We start from the raw sequence: 20,945 nt of genomic DNA, 5'->3' as shown, positions 1-20,945 counted from the left end.
TTGCCCTTAGGAGATTTTAAGTAGAAGAAAAGATCTAAAGGTAAATACAAAAAAACATAAAGGAAAAGTTGTTCATGAAGACTGCTCTGCATCCTTCAGGAGAGATTCAGCTACAACACTTTAAGTAGGTGGGAAGAGATGTGATGCAGGCAAAACAAACTTTAAAACTGCTCAGTCATCAGCCTTCCCAAATCTCTTTTCCTTGAAATGTCACCAGATCAGTATGAAATTTGGTTACCAAAATTTGATCCGAAGTGCATGACTCTATTAACTGGCCAAAAGATCCTGATAAATTTCTTCCTGTCATTCAAAACTAAAAAAGATTTATTCACCAAATTCTGGTGTAGAAATGAACTTTATTCAGGTAAAGATGCCTGGGTGAACACAGAATTAAATTATTTCTAACCGGGTCAAACATCTGGTAATAAACCGGCCTCCGTATACCATCCAAACATCTACTGAGAGTCAAAACAGAGTCCCTTTAACTGACATTCAGTATGAATGACATTTATTTCACACTTATTTCTTCTTGTGTCCTGTGTAAAGCTCAGTTTTTCTCATTACTACATTCTGAATAAATCATTTGACATTTGAAGAATTGATGTGTGAAATTTGAGCTCATGAAAACTTAAAACAGTAAAATAATGGAAGTACCCTATGACATGCTTTCTCCTGAATTCTTTATGTAATGACCACCATTTTTGGTGTACTTTGGGGGGTGGGGGGGTGGGGTGGGGAAGGGAGTGTCACAATTTCAACACCTTAAGAATCTCCAGGATCTCTTCCATAACAAAAGTGAATGTTGTATCCTGGATTGCTTACAAATGCTTCTTTTCACAGTACTCTTTCATCTGGCACTAGAAGAATGGTATGTTGTTGAAAGGCACGCGCGGCTGATATTAACAAGTGCTGTACAGCTAAACATCATGACAACCATCAAGTTACATTAGCATTCAAAAGCTAGGAAACAATTCCAGTATATCACTTTCCTCACTCAAACTGAGCTTAATACTTACCCTTTTCTTTGAGCATTTGCTTCTGAAAAATATTTTGATCACACTGAAACCACTTTACAGATTAATAAATGAATAGCAGTTCTTTATGCTATCATTCTGGGGTTGACTCTTTTTTCCTCAAACCTTTAAAATTTCAGTGCATCAGGTATGGCTAACACCTATTATTTCACAATTCCATTGAAGAAAATATTTACTTCCCAGGACACATCAAATTTCATGATGTTTTTGGCAAAGTTCTCTGGTTTAGACATAGCATTTGATATCAGAAAGGAACATTCTAATACAGCTCACACCACTTCCCTGCAAAACATAAACTAAACCAACAGAAGCATGCTTTTATCATCACAGAGACAACTATAGTAGGGGTTTCACCAGCATAGCTATCATGATTAGAGGATGTACTAGTTATTTTTATCTCCCACATCCTCGCTGTGATGGGTATACTGGCAAAATTAAGTCCCTGTTGAGTCATGGCCTGAAAAGTTATCAGGTTGTCAAGATGATAAAAGCAAAAGTCAAAGCTAAGTTTTTCTATTTGTTAAATTTCATATATGTGAGAGGATCTTCTGTCATATTGGTAAGGGGAAAACAATACACAGACTTGAAAACAGAAAGGAAAAATCACTCTCAAGAGATCTATTTCTCAAACAGATGGATGTTAGACTTAGTATTTGCTAATTGGTTCTTGTGCTGTTCTTCTTGTGCATTATTTCCAGCAGTTACTTTACCAGGCTACTCCTTTATATGCGTATTGGGTATAGAGTATTAGCTGCTATTTCAAGCTCCTCATTTGCTTCAGAAGTGCAACCTCTGTAAACATTATCACAGCCTTGGGACTGTATAAGCAGCTGGATGTCTTTATAAATAAATAAATAGCCTAAATTAATAAAAATAAATAAATTAAATAAATATTCAGTGCTAACAGAGTCATTATTAGCTTAGCCAGATTGTGTGCCCTTAGTGGCTTAACTCTGGCCGACCCCAAAAGATGAGGATAGGAAAAAAAAGGGGAAAGAAAATAATTGCTTTGCTGATTTCCAAGCTAAATAGTTATCTAAAAACCCCACAGCAGTAAGTTTCCCCTGTTTATCCTCATCATCCATGAGGGAGACAAGGATAGCCAGGAAAAAGGGACCTATTAATTCATTTGCAAGAAAGACTTTGAGACAAAAACACTGTGGGCAATAAAATGTACTGACTCTTTCTAAAACCTTAGTTCTACTTTATAAAGCATTTACAGGCAAAATGCTTTATAAAGCATTTACAGGAAGAAGAAACAGAAAAGTCTTTCCCCTTCACAATGCCATGTCTTACAATTTGCCAGGGAAAAAAGCTCAACACTTAAAGCACTGTTTTCCAGATGAAACTGAAGTGTGCATGTGGTTCAGCTTAACAAAGCCAGCTTCCATGCTCCCTGGATTGTTGCCACTCTAAATCAAACATTATTCTAGGGATACTAGAAATATGTTTGATTATGCACTAAATGCTGAGACTCGCAACAGCTGCTTTTAGCTACTGGCACAGCAGAAGTATTAGCAAAAAACTGCCATTCTTCATCAATTACAACAGGGAATGGCAGTATTGCTTTTGTGGACATGGCTGCTTCTGACAGCTGAGAGAAAAATATCTATATGTTCAGTGTAATGCCTAGAATGCAAAACAGGAGAAAAGTGTGCTTCCCTGATTGTGTCTAGTATTCAAGATATTGTGTTATTATCAGGGCTGAACAGCCATGAATACATAAACTGGAAACTGGCTTTTCCAAGTAAAATATGCCTTCCTCATATTACTTTTGTGGGAGACAGCTTGTGGAGTATATCTTCAAAACATATTATTGGTAATTTCTTCTATAAAAGATAAGCCCCAAAAGGGCAATGTCAGCATCTCTCTTTACAGATGCACATGTTCTCCCAGTACTAGAGTTTTGTTAAAACTGCTAGTGGCAGGTCAGGGGATTATTTATTGAGACAGGGGATCTCCTGATCTGAATTGCAATGCAGTCCTGCAGTGAGTCATAAATTCACTTTTCCTTTTTTTTTTCCTAGAAAGAAAGGTAGATGTTGGTTAGGTTTTTACTTGAATTCTGAAAAGGGGATGGGTGATGTTCAGGTTGCCAAGGTGATATGCTTGGAATTGTTAATGAAGAATATTGTGAAAAATAGTGAGTTTCTATGCAAGCAGTTATGTCCCTCTTTCCTCCTGCCCACTAAAAAATGTCTGCACAATCGTCTTGTTTTCTTTTAAAAGTACTGGACACCAACAACTCCCAGCAGTGACAGAAGTGGAAAATTGAACATGTGGTAGGGGAGAGGTTGTACAGCTAGATGATGACAACTCTTCTAACTACAAGAAAACCATGTTGGGGAAAAAAAAGAAAACAAAAAGAAAGCTTATGGCAGAAGATCTGCTATTTGATCTTTATTTACCATGAGTAGATGCAACTACCTTGATAGTCCATTGCAAAAAGTAAATTCTATGACAATTTGCATACAATGTCTCATACTCATACTCATTTCCTACTAAAATCATCGCCCTGGACTCCCAAAGAGGAGACTTGAGCTTGTTTAGGAATCTGTTTGGCAGGATCCCATAGGAGCATCTGAAGAGGTTGTGGGATCTCTGTCATTGGAGATATTAAAAATTTGGCTGGACAAGGGCCTGAGCAACCATCTCTGAATGAACCTCTGATCTATGCAGAATGGAGAGAGGTTCCATCCAGAGTCTGTGGAACACTTTCAACATGCTGAAGTCCTGCTCTCACTTGCAGTATCCCTTCCCCTCTCAGTTACCCCCAAACCTGACTGCTCCCTTCTAGCCTTCTATTGCCTCTTCGAAGCCTCAAAGCAGGTCCCCTTCACTTTCTGTGGAAAATAATGCACTACCACTACTTAACTGAACTTTGGCATTTATTAACAAACTTAACGGGATTTGCAGGCCTAGTGAAACCTTAATGAGAAAAAGCTTGACATATCCCCATCTCCTTTTTTTCTTTGTGTTTGCAATTCCGTTGACTACACATTTTTGCAGTAATCATCTAAAGAAGTTTGTTGTCTTATTCTCCTAGCCTTGAATCCTCTCATTTTCCTCTACAGTGAAATAACCAATTTATCTAGTCCCAGTTGAGTTTTGTGAATTCTTGGTCATGCCCTCGAGTTCAACAAACCGAACATAAGAAATTAAGATTTCCTGCTTTTTTTTTTTTGGAAGCCAACAATAGCTCTACAGCCAGCAAGATACCCCACCTATGCTTTGGTGATGTGTAAAATTATTTCCAGGTTGAAAGAGTACAAAAGGTCAATATTTTAGTCTTTTACTAGAAAAAAATGGGGGAAAACCAATAAATTAAATGTTCTGGTTTGAAATTTGGGATGGACTGAATTTTGGACCCTTTTTTTTAACAATTTTTAACTGGTCACTCATAAGCAATTTGAAAATATCAAACTGGGTACATTAGAAAATTCTGAAATTTCTTTCTAGCACTCTTTGGATTGGAAGAGATTTAATCAGTACTGCTCTTCTTTCAGAGATTCTTTTGATTTTGGCAAAGTAACATTTTTACTAATGAAAGACTGCCAGAAAAAATGGTAATAGTTCTAGAAATCAAATCCATATTTCATAAAAATTCTCATTGTGGTATAAACTCAGGCTTCCTATAGTTCCTTCCAGTCAATCTAATATAAACTACAAGGCTTTTTTAATGCTAGTGTAGTCAGTTTGGCCAAGAAGTTAGAGATCTTGGGTCCCATTCTATTTGCAGGTATTGCTGGATTGCCTTTGGACTTCAGCCAGAGTAAAATTCAGGCCAGTATACTTACTGTGACAACTATTTACAATATATTAGTCTTCAATACTGTCTGTATTATTTTAAAGAAAATATAATCTTCATTAAAATTCCATACCATTTCCTTGAGCCATGTGAATGGTTTAGCATTATTTTTCTTTTCTTTCTAAAACATAAATACTTAAGCACATCATTCTATTATTCTGCATTTTATAATGCCTTGCATCAAATATTTGTTGATTTCACATCAAAAATTAAAATATAAGGCTTTAAATGCTATTATATAAGGTGTTTCCAAACAACAAACAATATCATGAGGTTTTTTGTTCATTTGATTACTCCATGTAGTAAGGTAAGTATATACTTTAATTAAATTGTCATGAGCTATAGTAAATGTAATCCTCCATCACTACCTTTGTGCATTAAAGATTTACAGCTGTAGTGCCCTGTATTATTGCCTGGAAAAAAATACTTAGATTTTAGAATCTACTTTTAAAAATATACTGGTTTTATGCTTTGCAATAAAATAGAAAGCTTGTTAGATACAGTGAGCAATGCTTGATAATACTAAAAGATAATACTGAAAGAAATCAATTTCAGAAAACTTCTTTAGAACATTTGGTATGTATGTAAGTTAGTAAATGACTGGAGGCACATTAAAAAACCATGCCTGATCTCTCATAAAAACATAAGCTTACATACTATCTGTTTGTTGTAAAAGATCTGACAGATAAATTAATACAGTTGAAACTGCTGCCACTGTGAAATGGATTATTTTTCATATTCAGAGTCTGCTATTTATCAAACTAAAATATGACTTTGAATGTCTGCCTTAATAAAACTTAGTTTATAAATCAGCATTTCTTCCTTCTTTTGTGTAATAAGGTTGAATTACCTGGAACATGTACCTAAGAATATCTAAACTAACATTTTTATACAACTAAGAATCAGTATGTGCAGGGATCATCAGGCACCTGGGTCAGTGGCAGAATTTCCAGGCAGGCTCATGGCCACTGTCTGCTCCCTTCACCTTGTAATGTCACATTTTTGTGTGAGAACTTAGACATAGATATGGATTCAGCTATGGTGTTTAACATGCCTACCTGTGCATCACCAGTACGTGCAGACCAGCGCTACCAGGCTCCCTGTGCCCAGCCCCCGGCTGCAAAGCGAGCTGCAGGTTCCTGGCATGCATGTGCAGGTACTACAATGGTAGAAGTCTAATAGTAGGTAGGACATGAAGTCCACTGTAAGTATCGCTGTGAAAGCACTCATTCTGTCTCACACTCTTTCAGCAAAGCTTTGTTTTGGTAAATAATTTCTGGTTTGGAGGAAGCTGCTGCTGGTGATGTATCAGGAGCCACTTGGTGGTCATAGTGGTTTTAGAAGGAAGGGGAGCTGGTCACTGCTCTATAAAAAGGATATAGATTGGTTTTAAGCTGCTGTTGCTAGAGGTTAGAAAACAAATGATGGAATAGGGGATAAGCTCCAAAATCCATTCCCAGCCACAGTAGCTTTGTTTGGAATATGCAAAAATAGATAAACACATTTACTGCTATATCTGTTGTTTCAGTCTTCTGAGACACTGTATGGATTACATTTATGAAAAATTACCAACTTTGCTTGTTAAATATCCCCCCACTAACACATTCAATACCTCACATGACAACATCTTAAATATATGTGAATATTTACATCATAACAAGGAAAAATTAAGGTTACTCGAATATCTTAATTTAGCACTACTTACCTGTTTGAACTTAAGAGAAGTTGATGACTATACTGAGTCAGTAGTTCCTGATTTGTGTTGTTAGTATATTTGATAAAGTTTCTCTTATTCTGAAGTGTTACTAATCCATACATTTACTCGTAAATCATAGAATCAGAGAATGGTTTGGGTTGGAAGGAACTGAAAGATCATCTAGTTCCAACCCCCCTGCCATGGCCAGGGACACCTTCCACTAGATCAGGTTGCTCAAAGCCCCATCCAAACTGGCCTTGAACACTTCCAGGGAGGGGCGACCTGTTCCAGTGTCTTTCAGTTTAAAACTGTTACCCCTCATCTTATCACTACACTCCCTGACAAAGAGTTCCTCCCCACCTTTTCTGTAGGCCTCCTTTAAGTCCTGGAAGGCCACTATAAGGTGTCCCTGGAGCCTCCTTTTCTCTAGGATGAACAACCCCAACTCTCTCAGCATGTCCTCATACAGGAGGTGTTCCAGCCCCCCAAACATCTTCATGGCCCTCTTCTGGACCTGCTGAATCAGGTATTTCTTATGTTGGGGGCCCCAGAGCTGAATGCAGTATTCCAGGTGGGGTTTCACGAGAGTGAAGTAGAGGGAGAGAATCACCTCCCTCAACCTGCTGGCCACACTTCTCTTGAAGCAGCCCAGGATACAGTTGGCTTTCTGGGCTGCAAGTGCACATTGCTGGCTCATAGTCAGTTTTTGATCCTGTGCTACTCCCAAGTTCTCTGCAGGGCTGCTCTCAATCCAGTCATCACCCAGCCTTTATCTGTGCATGAGATTGCCTCGACCCATGTGCAGGACCTTGCACTTGGCCTTGTTGAGCTTCATGAGGTTTGCACAGGCTCACCTCTCAAGTCTGTCAAGGTCCCTCTGGATGGCATCCCTTCCCTCCACTGTGTTGACCACATCACACAGCTTGGTGTCATCGGCAAACTTGCTGAGGGTGCACTCAATCCCATTGTCCGTATCCCCGACAAAGTTATTAAATAATACTGGCCACAGTGCAGACCCCTGAGGGACACCACTGATCACGGGTCTCCACCTGGACATTGAGCCATTGACCACAACTCTTTGAGTGTGACCATTCAGCCAGTTCCTCATCCACTGAGTGGTCCACCCATCAAAACCATGTCTCTGCATTTTAGAGACAAGGTTGTTTTGTGGGACAGTATCAAACTCAATTACAGGTGTTAGATTTGGGGTTTTTTTTCTGTTTTATTTCACCTGGAGGAAGTAAATTTATGAATTCTACTTATGCTAGCAGGTAGTGTCATGCTGATGTATGTTATTCATAGCATATGACTTGTTGTGGGTTCTTTTATTGCAGATCTGAATACAACTTAAATGCTATACCATGTGCATAAAAAGATAGGCCTAACAAGGTAAAATATAAATAGCTTTTTATCTATTAAATACAGATCATCTTTCTTTCTTGATCTTTTTTATAACAACAATAATGAAATGTCATTTAATTATAAGGAGTCAAAATCATATTCTAGGTATTGATTCAATAAAGTAAAATAGTAAATAAATGAGTTGATATTTTTCAGTGGAAAAAATAGACTGAACTTTTTAGGTTGGAAAGATAGTGAGATACTGTAACAATGAAGGAAGACAATTGTGTGTATACTGGGAAAGGATGTTGTACTGTACAGTGAGTGAACATGTTCTGTCAATGTAATTGCTCCAAAAGGAACAGATGTTGCTTTTTCTTGCACAACAGTAAGGGCCCAAAGGTGGCACATACAGTGAATGTACTTTTTTTTGAGGGAATGGGGGAAAAATATGAAAGCTACCATTTCCTTCTCCATCTTGGTCTCTGGAGTAGAACTAAGCTATTTCTGTGCCTCCCTGAATTTCTGGAGCAGAACACAGGGCTGAAAGTGGAAGATCCTATTACAAAGATATTCCTTATGGTCAGGAACAGATGAAAGCCATCAAATGCTCTACAGGTATTATATAGCTTCTGTCTGTCATTCCAGTAGGAAAATCTATTCCTTCAGCTGGGCTTTTTTAAGCTATTTAATATATAGTCAGTTATAGTTATGTGTTATATAAAGAAAGGCACAAGTGTTTGAGTAGGCACTGCTTCCACAATTGTTATACTGAACCTGGACTTTGGTCTTCTCTAACACATATCATTCTTCACCCTTCACATCCAGAAAATCAAGAGAGTAACCTCAAGCTTTTAGTTAACTGAATACATCTCAGTGGTTTATTTTCATTCATTTATTCATTGCTAATAACTTCTTTCTTTTAGAAATTGAATTTAATGAAACTTGCCCTCAGCTTAAAAACATGATCAACCTATTGACTTTAAAAAGGGATTGTTAGTCAAATAACACATAGTTCTGTGTCTTCTTCAAGAGATAGAAAGATATCTCTTGGAGTACCTTTTCATTCTCTATTGTTCAATAAAGAACTGTAACAGAAGCAGTCTTGTATGACCAGCCATCATGCAGCAAGTATTTTTACAATGTTAATTCCAAACCCTTCAGCACCACTGCCAGTTCTCATATAGAGATATGAGGGGGATACACACTGAAAAAAAAAATCCTCCAAACAGTGAAGCACTCCCAGAAATAAACCTGGACAAGTCCATTAAGGTTAATTTTAGATTGTGAACATCCTTTGAAACTTGCCAGTTTTCGTTACAGAAAAGTACCAGTCTTGAAGCACTTGTAGTATTCCACAGGTATTCTTGAAAAAAATGTCAAATGACCTCCAAATGTGGAACATTTCTTAAAGTAAAACCAGTGGGGATAACCCTCCTCCCTGTGCTGTTTCTCATGTACGTGGTCCTAACCCTCACTCACTCCAAATCAGCTTTGCAAATCCCAACATTCATTTGCACAGAAGATCATAGGAAACTATTAATTCTTCAAAGCTGATGGAAAAGTCTAAATATGAGTCTGTTTGTTTTGCTGAAGACTATAATTTGAACCCTATTTTCATTATGGAGCAGTGGGGAAATGCAGGTAAATTTCTTAGTAACCAGCAAGAGGGACAAGACATTTCTGCTACTATTGCCATTTATGGTGAGTTTTCTGTCTTCATGTGCAGTTTTTTTGCTCCATGGGTCCCCCTTAAGTCAGAATATAAAGCAAACAGCACTAAGTCTGGTCTATAACCATGACTGAAAACAGAGTGTAAGGGGGAGGTTCTTCTCCACAGTATTTGTGTTTCCTACTGAGCTGTATTGAAAAGGCAAGATGACTCAAGTCTGGATTTTGAAGACAACTGGCTGAACAAACAGCTAATTTCATTCTACAATGGGAATGTGAATTCCACCTTCAGAAGACTGCAGTATAGTTTTTCAAGGTACTTAGCGATTGGTTCACTGACAGATTCAGGAGCTGCTTGACCAAACACTTGTTTTAGAGGCAATATTTTTTAAAGGCAATATCACATATTTTGCTTCCACAGTTGTCTACCTTTTCACAAAACTGTGGGGTATACTCCTTTTTCAAAGTCCAGTATTGTGCTTCCCCAGACCTCCATCATATATGTATGGGTAAAAAGTTTTTGTAAACAATGGATGCATCCTAAACTGTTTATAAATATCTTCCGATGGTGGGCTGCTTCCCTTTTTCCACTATGCCTTAGCTGTTACCTAGAAGGTTGCTAGTGTGGAGCTGAAGAACTGACTGTTTTATTCTTGTCTTGTTTCCAGTGGAACAAGAATTACAACAGAATCCACTAGGAACAGGACTAATGTGTCTGAAATATCCCTGGTCACTGCTCTATACTGAAAATGTGATTACTTGTGTTTCTTTGCAGGAGCATATGTGCTTCAAGTAAAGGCGACAGATGCTGATGATCCCACTTATGGAAACAGTGCTAGAGTGGTTTACAGTATTCTTCAGGGGCAACCATATTTCTCCATTGATCCGAAGACAGGTAAATAGTTTATCAGCAGCAGTGGAAGATTTAAACTTTGGATTTTGATTCATGTGGGCAGTATCAATGAATAAATATGGACTGGGCTGATATGGCCAAAAGCCAGTAGAGTAACTTTGCACATGGTTCAGTTTTGAGTATTGACTAGTTTTTGAATGAATTACAATCTGTTGTAGAAACAAAACAAACATGCTCCTTCAGTCAGTCCTGGTGTACCTAAAATATGTATACATTGAACAATTGGGGGTTTTTATGCTTTACCATTTCTCTATAGCTAAAGCTTTATATGCTGTATGCATTCTATTTTTTGGTTTTAATCCTGATGATTCAGTTTTGTATCTTAGGTGTACATTCTTTTTTTCTCAGCATTTTTACTTGCTGAATTTACTCAGAAATTCTCTAGCAATGATTGTTTTGCTATATAGAGCTAATCTGAGACTGTGGAATGGCTAATCATCTCCTGCCCTTCTCTTTTCCTGGGGCATAGTGTTTTTCTGGGGTTACTGGATGTGTGTACAGTAAAGGATAATATGTTTAAAGAGACTGAAGTATTTGGGAGGTTGGTGGACATGTTGATTAGGTATCTTGTCCTATATTTCTGACTGTCATTCTTGTTTCTTTATTTAGCAATTCAGTTAAGTAGCCAATAACCTACATGGTGAATGCCATGCATTGTGTCATCCTGAATGTGTTACAGGGATAGTTGTCCATATGCCCCTTTCAGCAAATAGTTTCTCCTTCCACTGAAGATTTATTTGGATGCTAGATTGTGTGTTAAAGAGCCTTTATCCCTGATCAATCAATAGTTTGGTGGTGAAAGCCTTATAAGACTGTTAGCGCACAAAATGACAGACAAACTCAGAACTGCTGGCAGGTGGATAAGCATTTTTGGGGTTGCTGTTTTTGGCTTTTTTTGCTGACTCTTACATTCTAGTGACAGTTTTGAGACATTGCCTTGTAGTTATTTAAAGAACATAAGAATATCCATACTAGGTCAGACCAAAGGTCCATGCTGCCCTGTATCATGTTTCCAAAAGTGATGGCTTGCTCAGCTCTAGTGAAGGATAAAAGAAGTGTTTAGTGATGCACCCCTTGAATACTCTTCTAGCCTTCAACAACTTGTTCTTACAAAGTTCCTGGGTGATTAGCAGTGTCCATGTAACTAAAACTCTGAAAAAATTTCTCCTGCATAACTTGTCCACTTCCCAGCAGAGTTGACTTTTCCAGGAGCGCAATATCTGCACACTGAGTGACTAGACATTCCACAGCAAAAGTTTTTTTTGTGTTAAGAACCATCAACTCTTTGCTTCTTTGAAATGTGCACCTCTTAACTTATTTTATACCCCACACTTACATTGCACAAGACAGTGAACAGTTAATTCCTTTTTATTAGTTCTCAATGACCTTATAGACCCATATTCTCCCCCCATTGTGTCTTTTCTAGATTGAAGACTTCTTTAAACAGAAACCATTCCATAACACTGATCATCCTTCTCAGGATGAGAAACACACAGTATTCAAGAAGGAAGCTCATATGGGTATATGAAATGGTTTAATCATAACACTTCCGTTCTTTATTCCTTTACAAACAGTTCTGAACATTCTGTTTACTTTTTAGCTTCTACCACACAGAAGCTGGCGTGTTTGTGGAAATTTCTGTTACTACTTCAAGATCTCATCACAAAGTGGTAATGGTGAAACCACTGACAATAACTTTATATGTGAAATAAGGATTGTGTTTGGCATGCACATAACTTTACACATACTCCTTTCTCAAATCATTCCTGATAGGTGATAAACATTTACTCTGATATGAATCTAGTACACTTAAATAGTTTTTAACCTTTATGGGTCTGAATGTCACAACTGCCCCTTTACTCCTTTCTTTACTGACCTAATTTTTTGCAGTGCTTTGCTGGAGGTAAGCAAAGTATATGGAAGCAGGAGACTTAGTTTTTATTGTTCTTGTAGGAAGGTTAAAAGCATTACAGTCCCTGCTGGAGATTGGCACATTTTAAGGACTCAGATCTTATATGTGGGGGTTACTTTTTGATGCTATGAAATCGCTCTTCTAATGTTAATGTGAGTTTTCTTTAACACAGAGCACTTCTCTTAAGACAGATAACCTCCCTTGTCTTTCCTCTGTGCATTCTGTTCTGTTACTAAAATGTCCTTTAATAAACTTCTTTCCACCGAATTTTCTGATGTGTTTGTGAGGTCAATATTCTTATTTAGGGCTAGACGTCTCAAGTATTTTCTTAGACTCAGTATTCTAGTCCATATTCTGACCTCAGTTACAGTCTTGAAATCCAAATTGGTGTCAACAGGAGTATTGATGTTAACACTTACTCAGGAGGTTTTTCACGGAACCTGGATTTTCCCTTCCACATAAGTGGATCATCTCCTGTTGAATTAAGGCTCAATAACTTTGCAGAGTATATCTTCTGGCCCAGGTCCCATACATACTATTTTCAATTTTCAGTAGCCTCATCGAGACCATACTTTTCTACACATTTGATATTAATGATATTTGCAAAGAAAAAAAAAAAAAAAGTTCTGGAGCTGAATATTCTTTTTTGTAAAATCTTAAGGTAGAAGGATTTAAAAATGCTCAGAACACCATTACATGCATGTAAGGTCCCTACATTATAATAAACCTTTAATCTAAAGTTTGGATATTTGTGAAGCTGAAGCTGCAATACCAAAATTTATAGTCTGCTTTCCCATGGATTTTTACCTTCATTCTATTTTTCTATTTTGCTGGTTAGATAATTTTAAATCACCCTTGTCCTGTCCATATGAACTGATGATTTTGGTTGACATAGTATTTTTCAAGTTTTTTTCTATGCTTTTGAAATAGAGTAGGTAGAAAAGGGAAAATTGCCTATGAACTGCTAGACATGAAAATTATTCTCATTGATTTTTTTTTGCTGGAGACAAAAGTTTTAACAGAAAAATATATATAATGCCCTTATACTTCCAGATAGGAATAAACAGTGGGTGACTGAGACCTTTACTACTAGAGTGATAGCCAATTCTTCATTTTCTGAAGATCATCTCTAACTGAGAAAGCCGCTAAGTTGTACCTAAAAGAGGTATAACAATCATGAACTGCATCTCCTGCTCACAAACTACTATCTGCTCATTTTCATGTTTTTCTACTTACTGTTATCTTCTTTTGCTAGTATAACAAGGGAAGTCTTTAATTCTCATAGTTCTTTTCTCCTTAGAATGGGCATACTGAGGATGTTGTAACTCCGCAATGCTAAAATATGGACTAAGAGATTCAAGATGAAACCTAGTAATGTTCATCCTCTTTACAAAAAGATTTTTTCATGAATGTCACATGAATATGAACAAATTTTTACAGTTTTACAATTCAAGATTTCTGTCTGGTACAAATAAAATATTGAACAACACTGTTTTCAAAAGCTCAAATGGATAGCGTGGCAGTATCTAAATGTTCTTAAGTATTTGCTAGTCATATTCCAAAGCTATGCAGTACAGTGTATGCCATGCTGAGGTAGAAAACAGTAGTTGTTATTAATGTTGTCGTTATCATCATCAGTGTTACAAGTGGAGAGAAAGGAAATTGGTATACAATTCAATTCAACTGGAATTTTTAATAGGTTCCAGAAATAGCAGATTTAGGTCAAAGTTATTTCTAGACTATGAACAAACACTATAAGCTAACAGTTCCTATTCTTACTTGTTAACACAGCAGCAGTTAGTTGCTATAAAGATAAGAGTGACCCTTAAAGCTTGTTTCTTGTCATTCCAGACCCATTATAACACCAGGGCAAAAAAACTGCTTTTACACCCAAATGGTTTAATACTAGACAATAATATTTTCTAAAACAATAGCAACTTAGATGAGAAGCATGCTTCCAATTGGTTTATTTTTCAGTTGTGCATACTATCTGCACCAATCTGCACCTAGCCATTTTCTGAAAACTATTGTTGAATATATTGCTTTTTGCAATATAATACAACTTGTCAAATTTTGACAAATAAGTGCATTTTCTCCTATACATTTGGTTTCAAGAGAAAAGCTTGAGTGCCCAAATCCTTATAGCTTTTTACAACCTCAACAGCTAATCCTGTGACCAGTAGTACCCCTCTCTACAAGTCTTGCTTTTATCATATACATTCTTAACATATCAGAAGGGAGATTATGGCATACCTATTTAGACGTCAGCTATCCAAAGTCACTGAAGATTAAGAGTAATGTCTCATCATGATATTTTAATTAAATTTCTTTAAGGAAACTCCTAAAGTTTACACTGCATCTATGTGCTATATCAAGAAAACTTTCTCAAGCAAAGGAGAGTCTTCTAATAAAGACCTCCTTTTGTATAGAGGGAATATTGTCTTGACCTACAGTAGCTTAACTGTAATGGCAAGTGACTGGTTGGAAACAACTGAAGATGCAGGCTCTGAAATGCATTGTCACCTCTTCCTACATTGCCCTACTCTACACCATGCAGCATTCTTCAGTCCCAATGTGGCAAACCTGTGCTCACACTGCTCACATCCCTCCTGAAAATGCACCAATCCCTTTCAGCCATTCATGTCACACCGCAGTCACTTTGAATCGTTGAATAGCTGAAGAGCTTGATTTTGAAAAGCCCAAGTGATTTGCCTGTTTCTGTGTGAACTACTTTCTTATTAACCCTTTAGGAAGAGTTCCACTCCTGGTCCAAGAGATCCAGTATTAAAATGTAATAGTAGACATTTCACAGCCCTTTGCTTACTTGTTCTTTCTCTTTCCCATTCCTTTTCGTAGGTGTAATAAGAACAGCTTTGCCAAATATGGACAGAGAAGTGAAAGAACAATATCAAGTTCTAATCCAAGCCAAGGACATGGGAGGACAGCTGGGAGGACTAGCTGGTACTACCACTGTAAACATTACTCTCACGGATGTCAATGACAACCCACCCAGATTTCCTAAGAGTATGTTGTATTCCAAATGCACTGATTTTCAAATAAGCATGACTGAAAGTATTAATGTGAAAAATCCTTTAGATAAGGAATTGAGATCCAGGAAGAAGAACAATGTATGATGAAAAAATTTAGAATATACTGTTGTTTTTTTAAAGAATATAAAACTTAATTTGAAAGTACGAGTTTTGAATGAGAGGAAATACAGCAGCATTCCACCGGACCTGCCTGAGCCTGAGAGTTCATTTAATTTACATTTTTAAAATGATTAGGGAAATACTATTTTGTCAAGGGAAACTGGATGATCCCCTTCAAATGACAGAAGTTTATAACCTGAGACTTCCAGGTACCCAAGACACAACTGGCTCACGCTAAGCATTGTTATGATAATTGGGAACAGACTTTTTTACACAGAATTTTTTTTAGCCCAGAAGATTATATCTGTCCTTGAAAACACTTACAGCCTCAAAATAGAGATCATCCACTGACAATTTATAACTTTTCATATCAATTAGTTTAAATGAGGCTTTTCAGAAGTATGATAATTTAGAGTTTCATAGTCTGTGTATGATTAGCAGGATTGTCACTTACTGCTCTCCTTAAATTTACTGAAGTTTTGTATATCCCATACCTTTGAAATGCAGAAACTACCCAAGAATAAACCTTGATAACTATGCCAAAACAATTAGCTGCTAAAAGTCGTTAGTAAGGCAAATTCATATTAGAACATTTGTGTGAATTTGCAGTAAGATCATGGCAGCTTTTTCCTTTGTATCTCCTTTCTTGTACATGAATTATAATCCCACTTTATGTATTATAAATGCTCTTTAGGTACAAAACCATACCTGAAACTTCAGTTTTCTCTCATATAAAAAATACTCTTCTTCTTTTCCTCAGTATGAAAATATATTGCGTTTCTGCAGGCATGTAAGAATGACCACGTTAAGACAAATATCCATCTAGCTCTGCCTTCTGTCTCTTACACTGACATCTAGAGGGTATACATAAGAACAAGCTAAACAGTACTCCAGAACATTTCTTCAGTTTCTAATGATTTTTAGCCTGGATGGTGTCTTTGTATTTAACAGCCCTTAGTGGATTTTTCTTACAGACCCTTTGCTTTGAAATTTATGCAAAATCTCAGAGTCCACAACATCCCATGTTAGTGAGATGCACAGATTAATCATATATCACTCAACAAACAGCTTCCCCTCATTTGTTTTGAATCCATCCCTACATAACTACCTGCATGTTGACCTCTTTAAAGAATTCAGAAAGCGCTGCAAAAATATAACCTTTAGTTAGAAAAGCTGTGTTGAGTTTTTTTTCAGTATGGGATATCCTCCATGAGTCCATTAATCCTGCTTCGACTGTTTTGCTCTGTGCGTGTCAGTCATATCTATCTTTAGGTCCCTTGAACTTCCCGGAAATCTTTGGGGGGAAAAAAATCAGTGTTATATTAGCACCTACAAGCCTTCTTGTGCCACAGTGGTTTGAAGCACAATATTACACATCATAATAGTTCACTTATTTCATCCTTCAGGCTCTTGGGCATGTAACAGCTAATCCCAATGATTTGTTACTGTTGTGTCTATTTGTTCCACAACTGGTTCTATAGTTAATTTAACCTTCTCATGAGTCCCCCACAAAGAAGGGTTCCAGGATAGAAAAAATCCCCAGCTATTCTATGCTGAAAACAAAGAGAAAAATGTATTAAGTTTTACATTTGTGATTTTATCATCACTTCTATGTCTCAATTTTGGGTTGGCTTTACACTGTTCCTCTCACGCTTTTGCCTCCAAATATTTTTAAAAGACAATTATTTTTGGCTTGTTTGTCAATTTATTCAAACTCAGTTTTGTCCTCTTTATTGTGTTTTTATAGATAAAGCAGATTTTATGATTTTTTCTATTGTCCTTCCTGAGACACAACTTCATTTTTTTGAAAGATGTGTTCTTGCTTTTATTAGCTATGTTGTTTACCCTTACAGAGTTGAGTTTTAATAGGTGCTGTGCATTTGTTGTGGGTCTTCAAAACGGTATCCCTAGATAGCATCCACACCACCCACAGTTATTTCACTGTCTCAGCTATCCCATTCAGATTTTTTTATAGCAATATCCTTCAGTTTTATTTATTCTCACTTTTTTTTTTTTTAATTTAACTGAGTACAGCTATCATGTAATTTTGTCTCTTATTGCTTCTCCACAGATATTGCATTTAAAGTCATTATGGTTGTGTTGCAGATGAGTGTTTCAGATTGCTTAAAGAATCACTGTCAAAGGTGTTAACAAAAGTGATTTTAATATGATGTTGCAAAAGTGTGACTTAACAAAGTTCGATGGCAATGTTCACTCTTTTACTTCCTACATGGAAGAAACATACAGAGGAGAACTGATTTAGAATAATTTACACAGAGACCAGAGATGCAAAAAGGTAAGGGAAACCCTCCTGTTGGGTCATGAGGTTCAGAATGGACCCCCTTGCTTTCTAAACTCCTTCTCAGAGAGGAGTCTAGGTGCCAGACTTGGTCCCAGACTTGGTCAATGGTTTATATCTAATAGAATTAGTGACATGTATTTCATTAGTATGAATTTAGCATGCTGTTAGTCACTTACTGGGGATCTGTTGCAAATAAGGTGTCTCTCTGCCCTGATAAGGAAGAACCTCTTGGTCACTGGTAAGGAATCTCAAACCCTGAGAGGTGTCCCTGCTCAAAGGAAGAGTTGCCTGTCATGCAGTCAAATTGCAATTCAAGGAGAACTCAAATTAGTCTCTTCCAATGATCATTGGTAAAAGGTCTCTCTACCTTGAGGAGCGACCTTGAGGGGCATCCCATGTCAAGGGGAGATCACTGCCATGCAGCCACGCTGCCTAAGAGGGAGAGGTTAAAGAAGACTCACTCTGGCTGTCACATTTACAGGATAAAGTGGTTGGCTTGTAGTCAAATTGCATACAATGGGAGAGGTCTTACCTTATTTTGTCAGAGCTCACATGGACTACAGCCATTGGCCCCTCCTTGTGTTTCCTGACATACTGTCAAAACACTTGTGAGATGCTCCAAATCTGGTCAACACGCAAATAAATCATCCCAGAGGGTCTCTTTGAACCAACATTCCCAACATTCCTAGTGCTTGTTAAACTGTCCACCACTGCAGTCTTCTCCTTCCTTTCATCTGGAATCCCTGATGCAGAAAGGGTACCACAGTTTCAAGAGGAAATAATGTAACTGCTGTGAAATTGAGAAATTCACTGCATTGGCAAGTTCCTTGGGCCCAGTGCTCTTTCCTGTGTCTGATTTTCAGTTGTATATTTTACTTTCTTTGCTGTTAGGGGCTTTAGAAATTTTCTATTTGATTGTATGCCTTCATCTACTATGATGCTGCAAAAATACACAAGTCTCACGTAATGTCAGCATAGAGAAATCATGGAATATATCATCTTCTTTGAAGAAGATAACCTTGAGGTCTCATTTAATGCATGCACTGTGGTTATGATGTCTTTGCCCAGTTGTTGCTATGAAGGAGCAGAAAAAATCACGAGACCAAACTTGTTCTGTACTTTGCACGCTAATAAGGTTGAAAACCTTTCTATTATATCAAATGTCACAGAATCTGAATTATAGCAGTGACTCAACAAAACAGAAGAAAATAATATTGGAGGTTCATGTTGATATTGAAAATAATAAACATTTAGCATGGCTTACAAGCTAAAATGTCAGTATGGGGACTCCAATGTATTGGAACAGGCTTGGTCAAGGCAGACAGTTACTTGAAACATTTTTTTAGGGGGGGATGTGTTACAGGCAACGTGTTTATATTCTCATAATCTAAGGAACTCTGCTTAATCAAAATAGTGAAAGCAAAAATCCTGGTCACTGGGGATTTACTTAGCCAGTCCCATTTGGTTAAGCGGTATGTGAGGTGATGTATAGTGTGCCTGATATTCACAGACACAAGGCTAATTACAGCTAAACAGAAATAATTTATAGAAAAAAAAAGTTGACTATGAACCTTATTTCTAATATAGTAACTGCATTTTTCAGTTTTGCTCTTTGAAAATATTGCAATGATTCAGAGTAACTACCTGCCAGAAAATGGAGTTTGTCTTTTGCTTGACTACCATAGCTAAAATATACGTGTGCAGAATTTCAGTTTATGTGAAAAATAGGCCTTTAAAATCAGGTCCAGGTAGCTGCCAAGTTCAGGCCTGGCAAGACCTAAAGAACCCTCGCTATTGCTGGGACTTGAGACCTCCAGTATCGCAATACTCATCGTTGGTCAACCAAGCCAGGAAGTTCAAGTGCAGACTGAAAAAAGATACTGAAGGTCCTTTAACACTAACTGCTGCAGGGCAAATGTTTTTTCATCACATAATTGGGACCACAGTTTCCCAAAGGGCTTATACCAAAGATGCCATGCTATAGAAATCCTTATCAAATAAGAAAATATTAGTTATCACAAAATAAAGTTTAAATTCATTTTCTGAACTCAGTTAAGGTGGAAAAAAAAAAGATTTCACAGCAGAAGTGGCAGAACATATATTATTAATACTTGGAAGAAGCTACATTGATAAATAATACATTATAAGCTTGCAAAAAAAAATGTATCATGGAACACCTTCATCTTATCAAGGGTCCTTTAAGGAGACAGGCAGGTTCGAATTGGAAATCAGCATCCAGTGATGAAAAACCACTGGCTATCCTGCTGAACATGGAATTTTTTATTCAGAACCTGTGCTTTTGAACATATTCAGTGGGGAACTCCCACCTTATGTGTCTCGCAGTAATGAGGAGTGTAACAAAGCGGAAACCTCTAAACATTATATATTTCTGTCAGAGTTGTTTGACCTGCAGGTGTCTATTGGCCCACATTTCAGAAAACTGAGACACTTCAGAAAACCGATATTTTCTTTATAACTAGAAGAAAAATTAATCTGAATGATTTTATTAGTAGAAATTTATTTCCAAAAGTGTTTTATATACATCTTGCCTGACTCTTCATTAGTACAGTGACTTCCTGCATTACTGTGTATGTTTCATTGTTAAAGATAGAACTTTTTCATAAATATTAAAATAAATGCTTCATACCAAAGTTTGATTCTTGCCAAAACCAGAAAAAATAAGGCAAAGACTAAAAGGGAAAGTACTTTTTCTATCATAGTAACAAAGTTCAAGTAATTAAATGAAAATTTCCTATGTCACAACATTGCCTTTGAACAGAGAAGAGTGGATAAAAGCTGTTTATCCGTAGGCATGCATCCTGGTCCAGAACGGAACTGATGGCCTTTCTCAGCTATTCACATACATGATATCTGGTTAAGTAAAAAAAGACTGTTCAGCACATCCTTTCTAGAAGCTAATGGGGCTAACCCTTAACTCATGAAGCGTTAGACCAGTCTGAGCTAGCTGGAAGGAGAGCTGTGACTTGTTTCCAAATCTTAAAATAAGCTTCAAGAAAGGATGGATGGGTTATATTTACCTCAACATTTAAATGACAAAATCTGTATAATTAGTTGGTACAAATTATACTTTATAGAATCAAACCAATTAAGTGAAGTGG

The 20,945-nt window shown here is 37.0% G+C and overlaps 1 protein-coding gene across 2 annotated transcripts in view; it reads left to right on the top strand.

Moving 5' to 3' along the window:
* CDH12 (cadherin 12) overlaps window positions 1–20,945 on the top strand; it is a 319,865-nt gene that overhangs the window by 232,346 nt on the left and 66,574 nt on the right. Inside the window, exons 6-7 of one of the 2 annotated variants that reach the window (XM_074826484.1) lie at window positions 10,326–10,445; window positions 15,232–15,336. In XM_074826484.1, coding sequence (XP_074682585.1) covers window positions 10,326–10,445; window positions 15,232–15,336 — 225 coding nt within the window. Of the gene's footprint in view, window positions 1–10,325; window positions 10,446–15,231; window positions 15,400–20,945 lie in introns of both variants that reach the window. The other variant, XM_074826478.1, reaches the window with a different exon arrangement.

This window comes from Strix aluco, chromosome 1 (assembly GCF_031877795.1).
Source record: "Strix aluco isolate bStrAlu1 chromosome 1, bStrAlu1.hap1, whole genome shotgun sequence".
Classification (NCBI taxonomy): domain Eukaryota; kingdom Metazoa; phylum Chordata; class Aves; order Strigiformes; family Strigidae; genus Strix; species Strix aluco.
The sequence above is the reverse complement of the archived record's forward strand: the minus strand, read 5'-3'. Positions and strand labels throughout refer to the sequence as shown.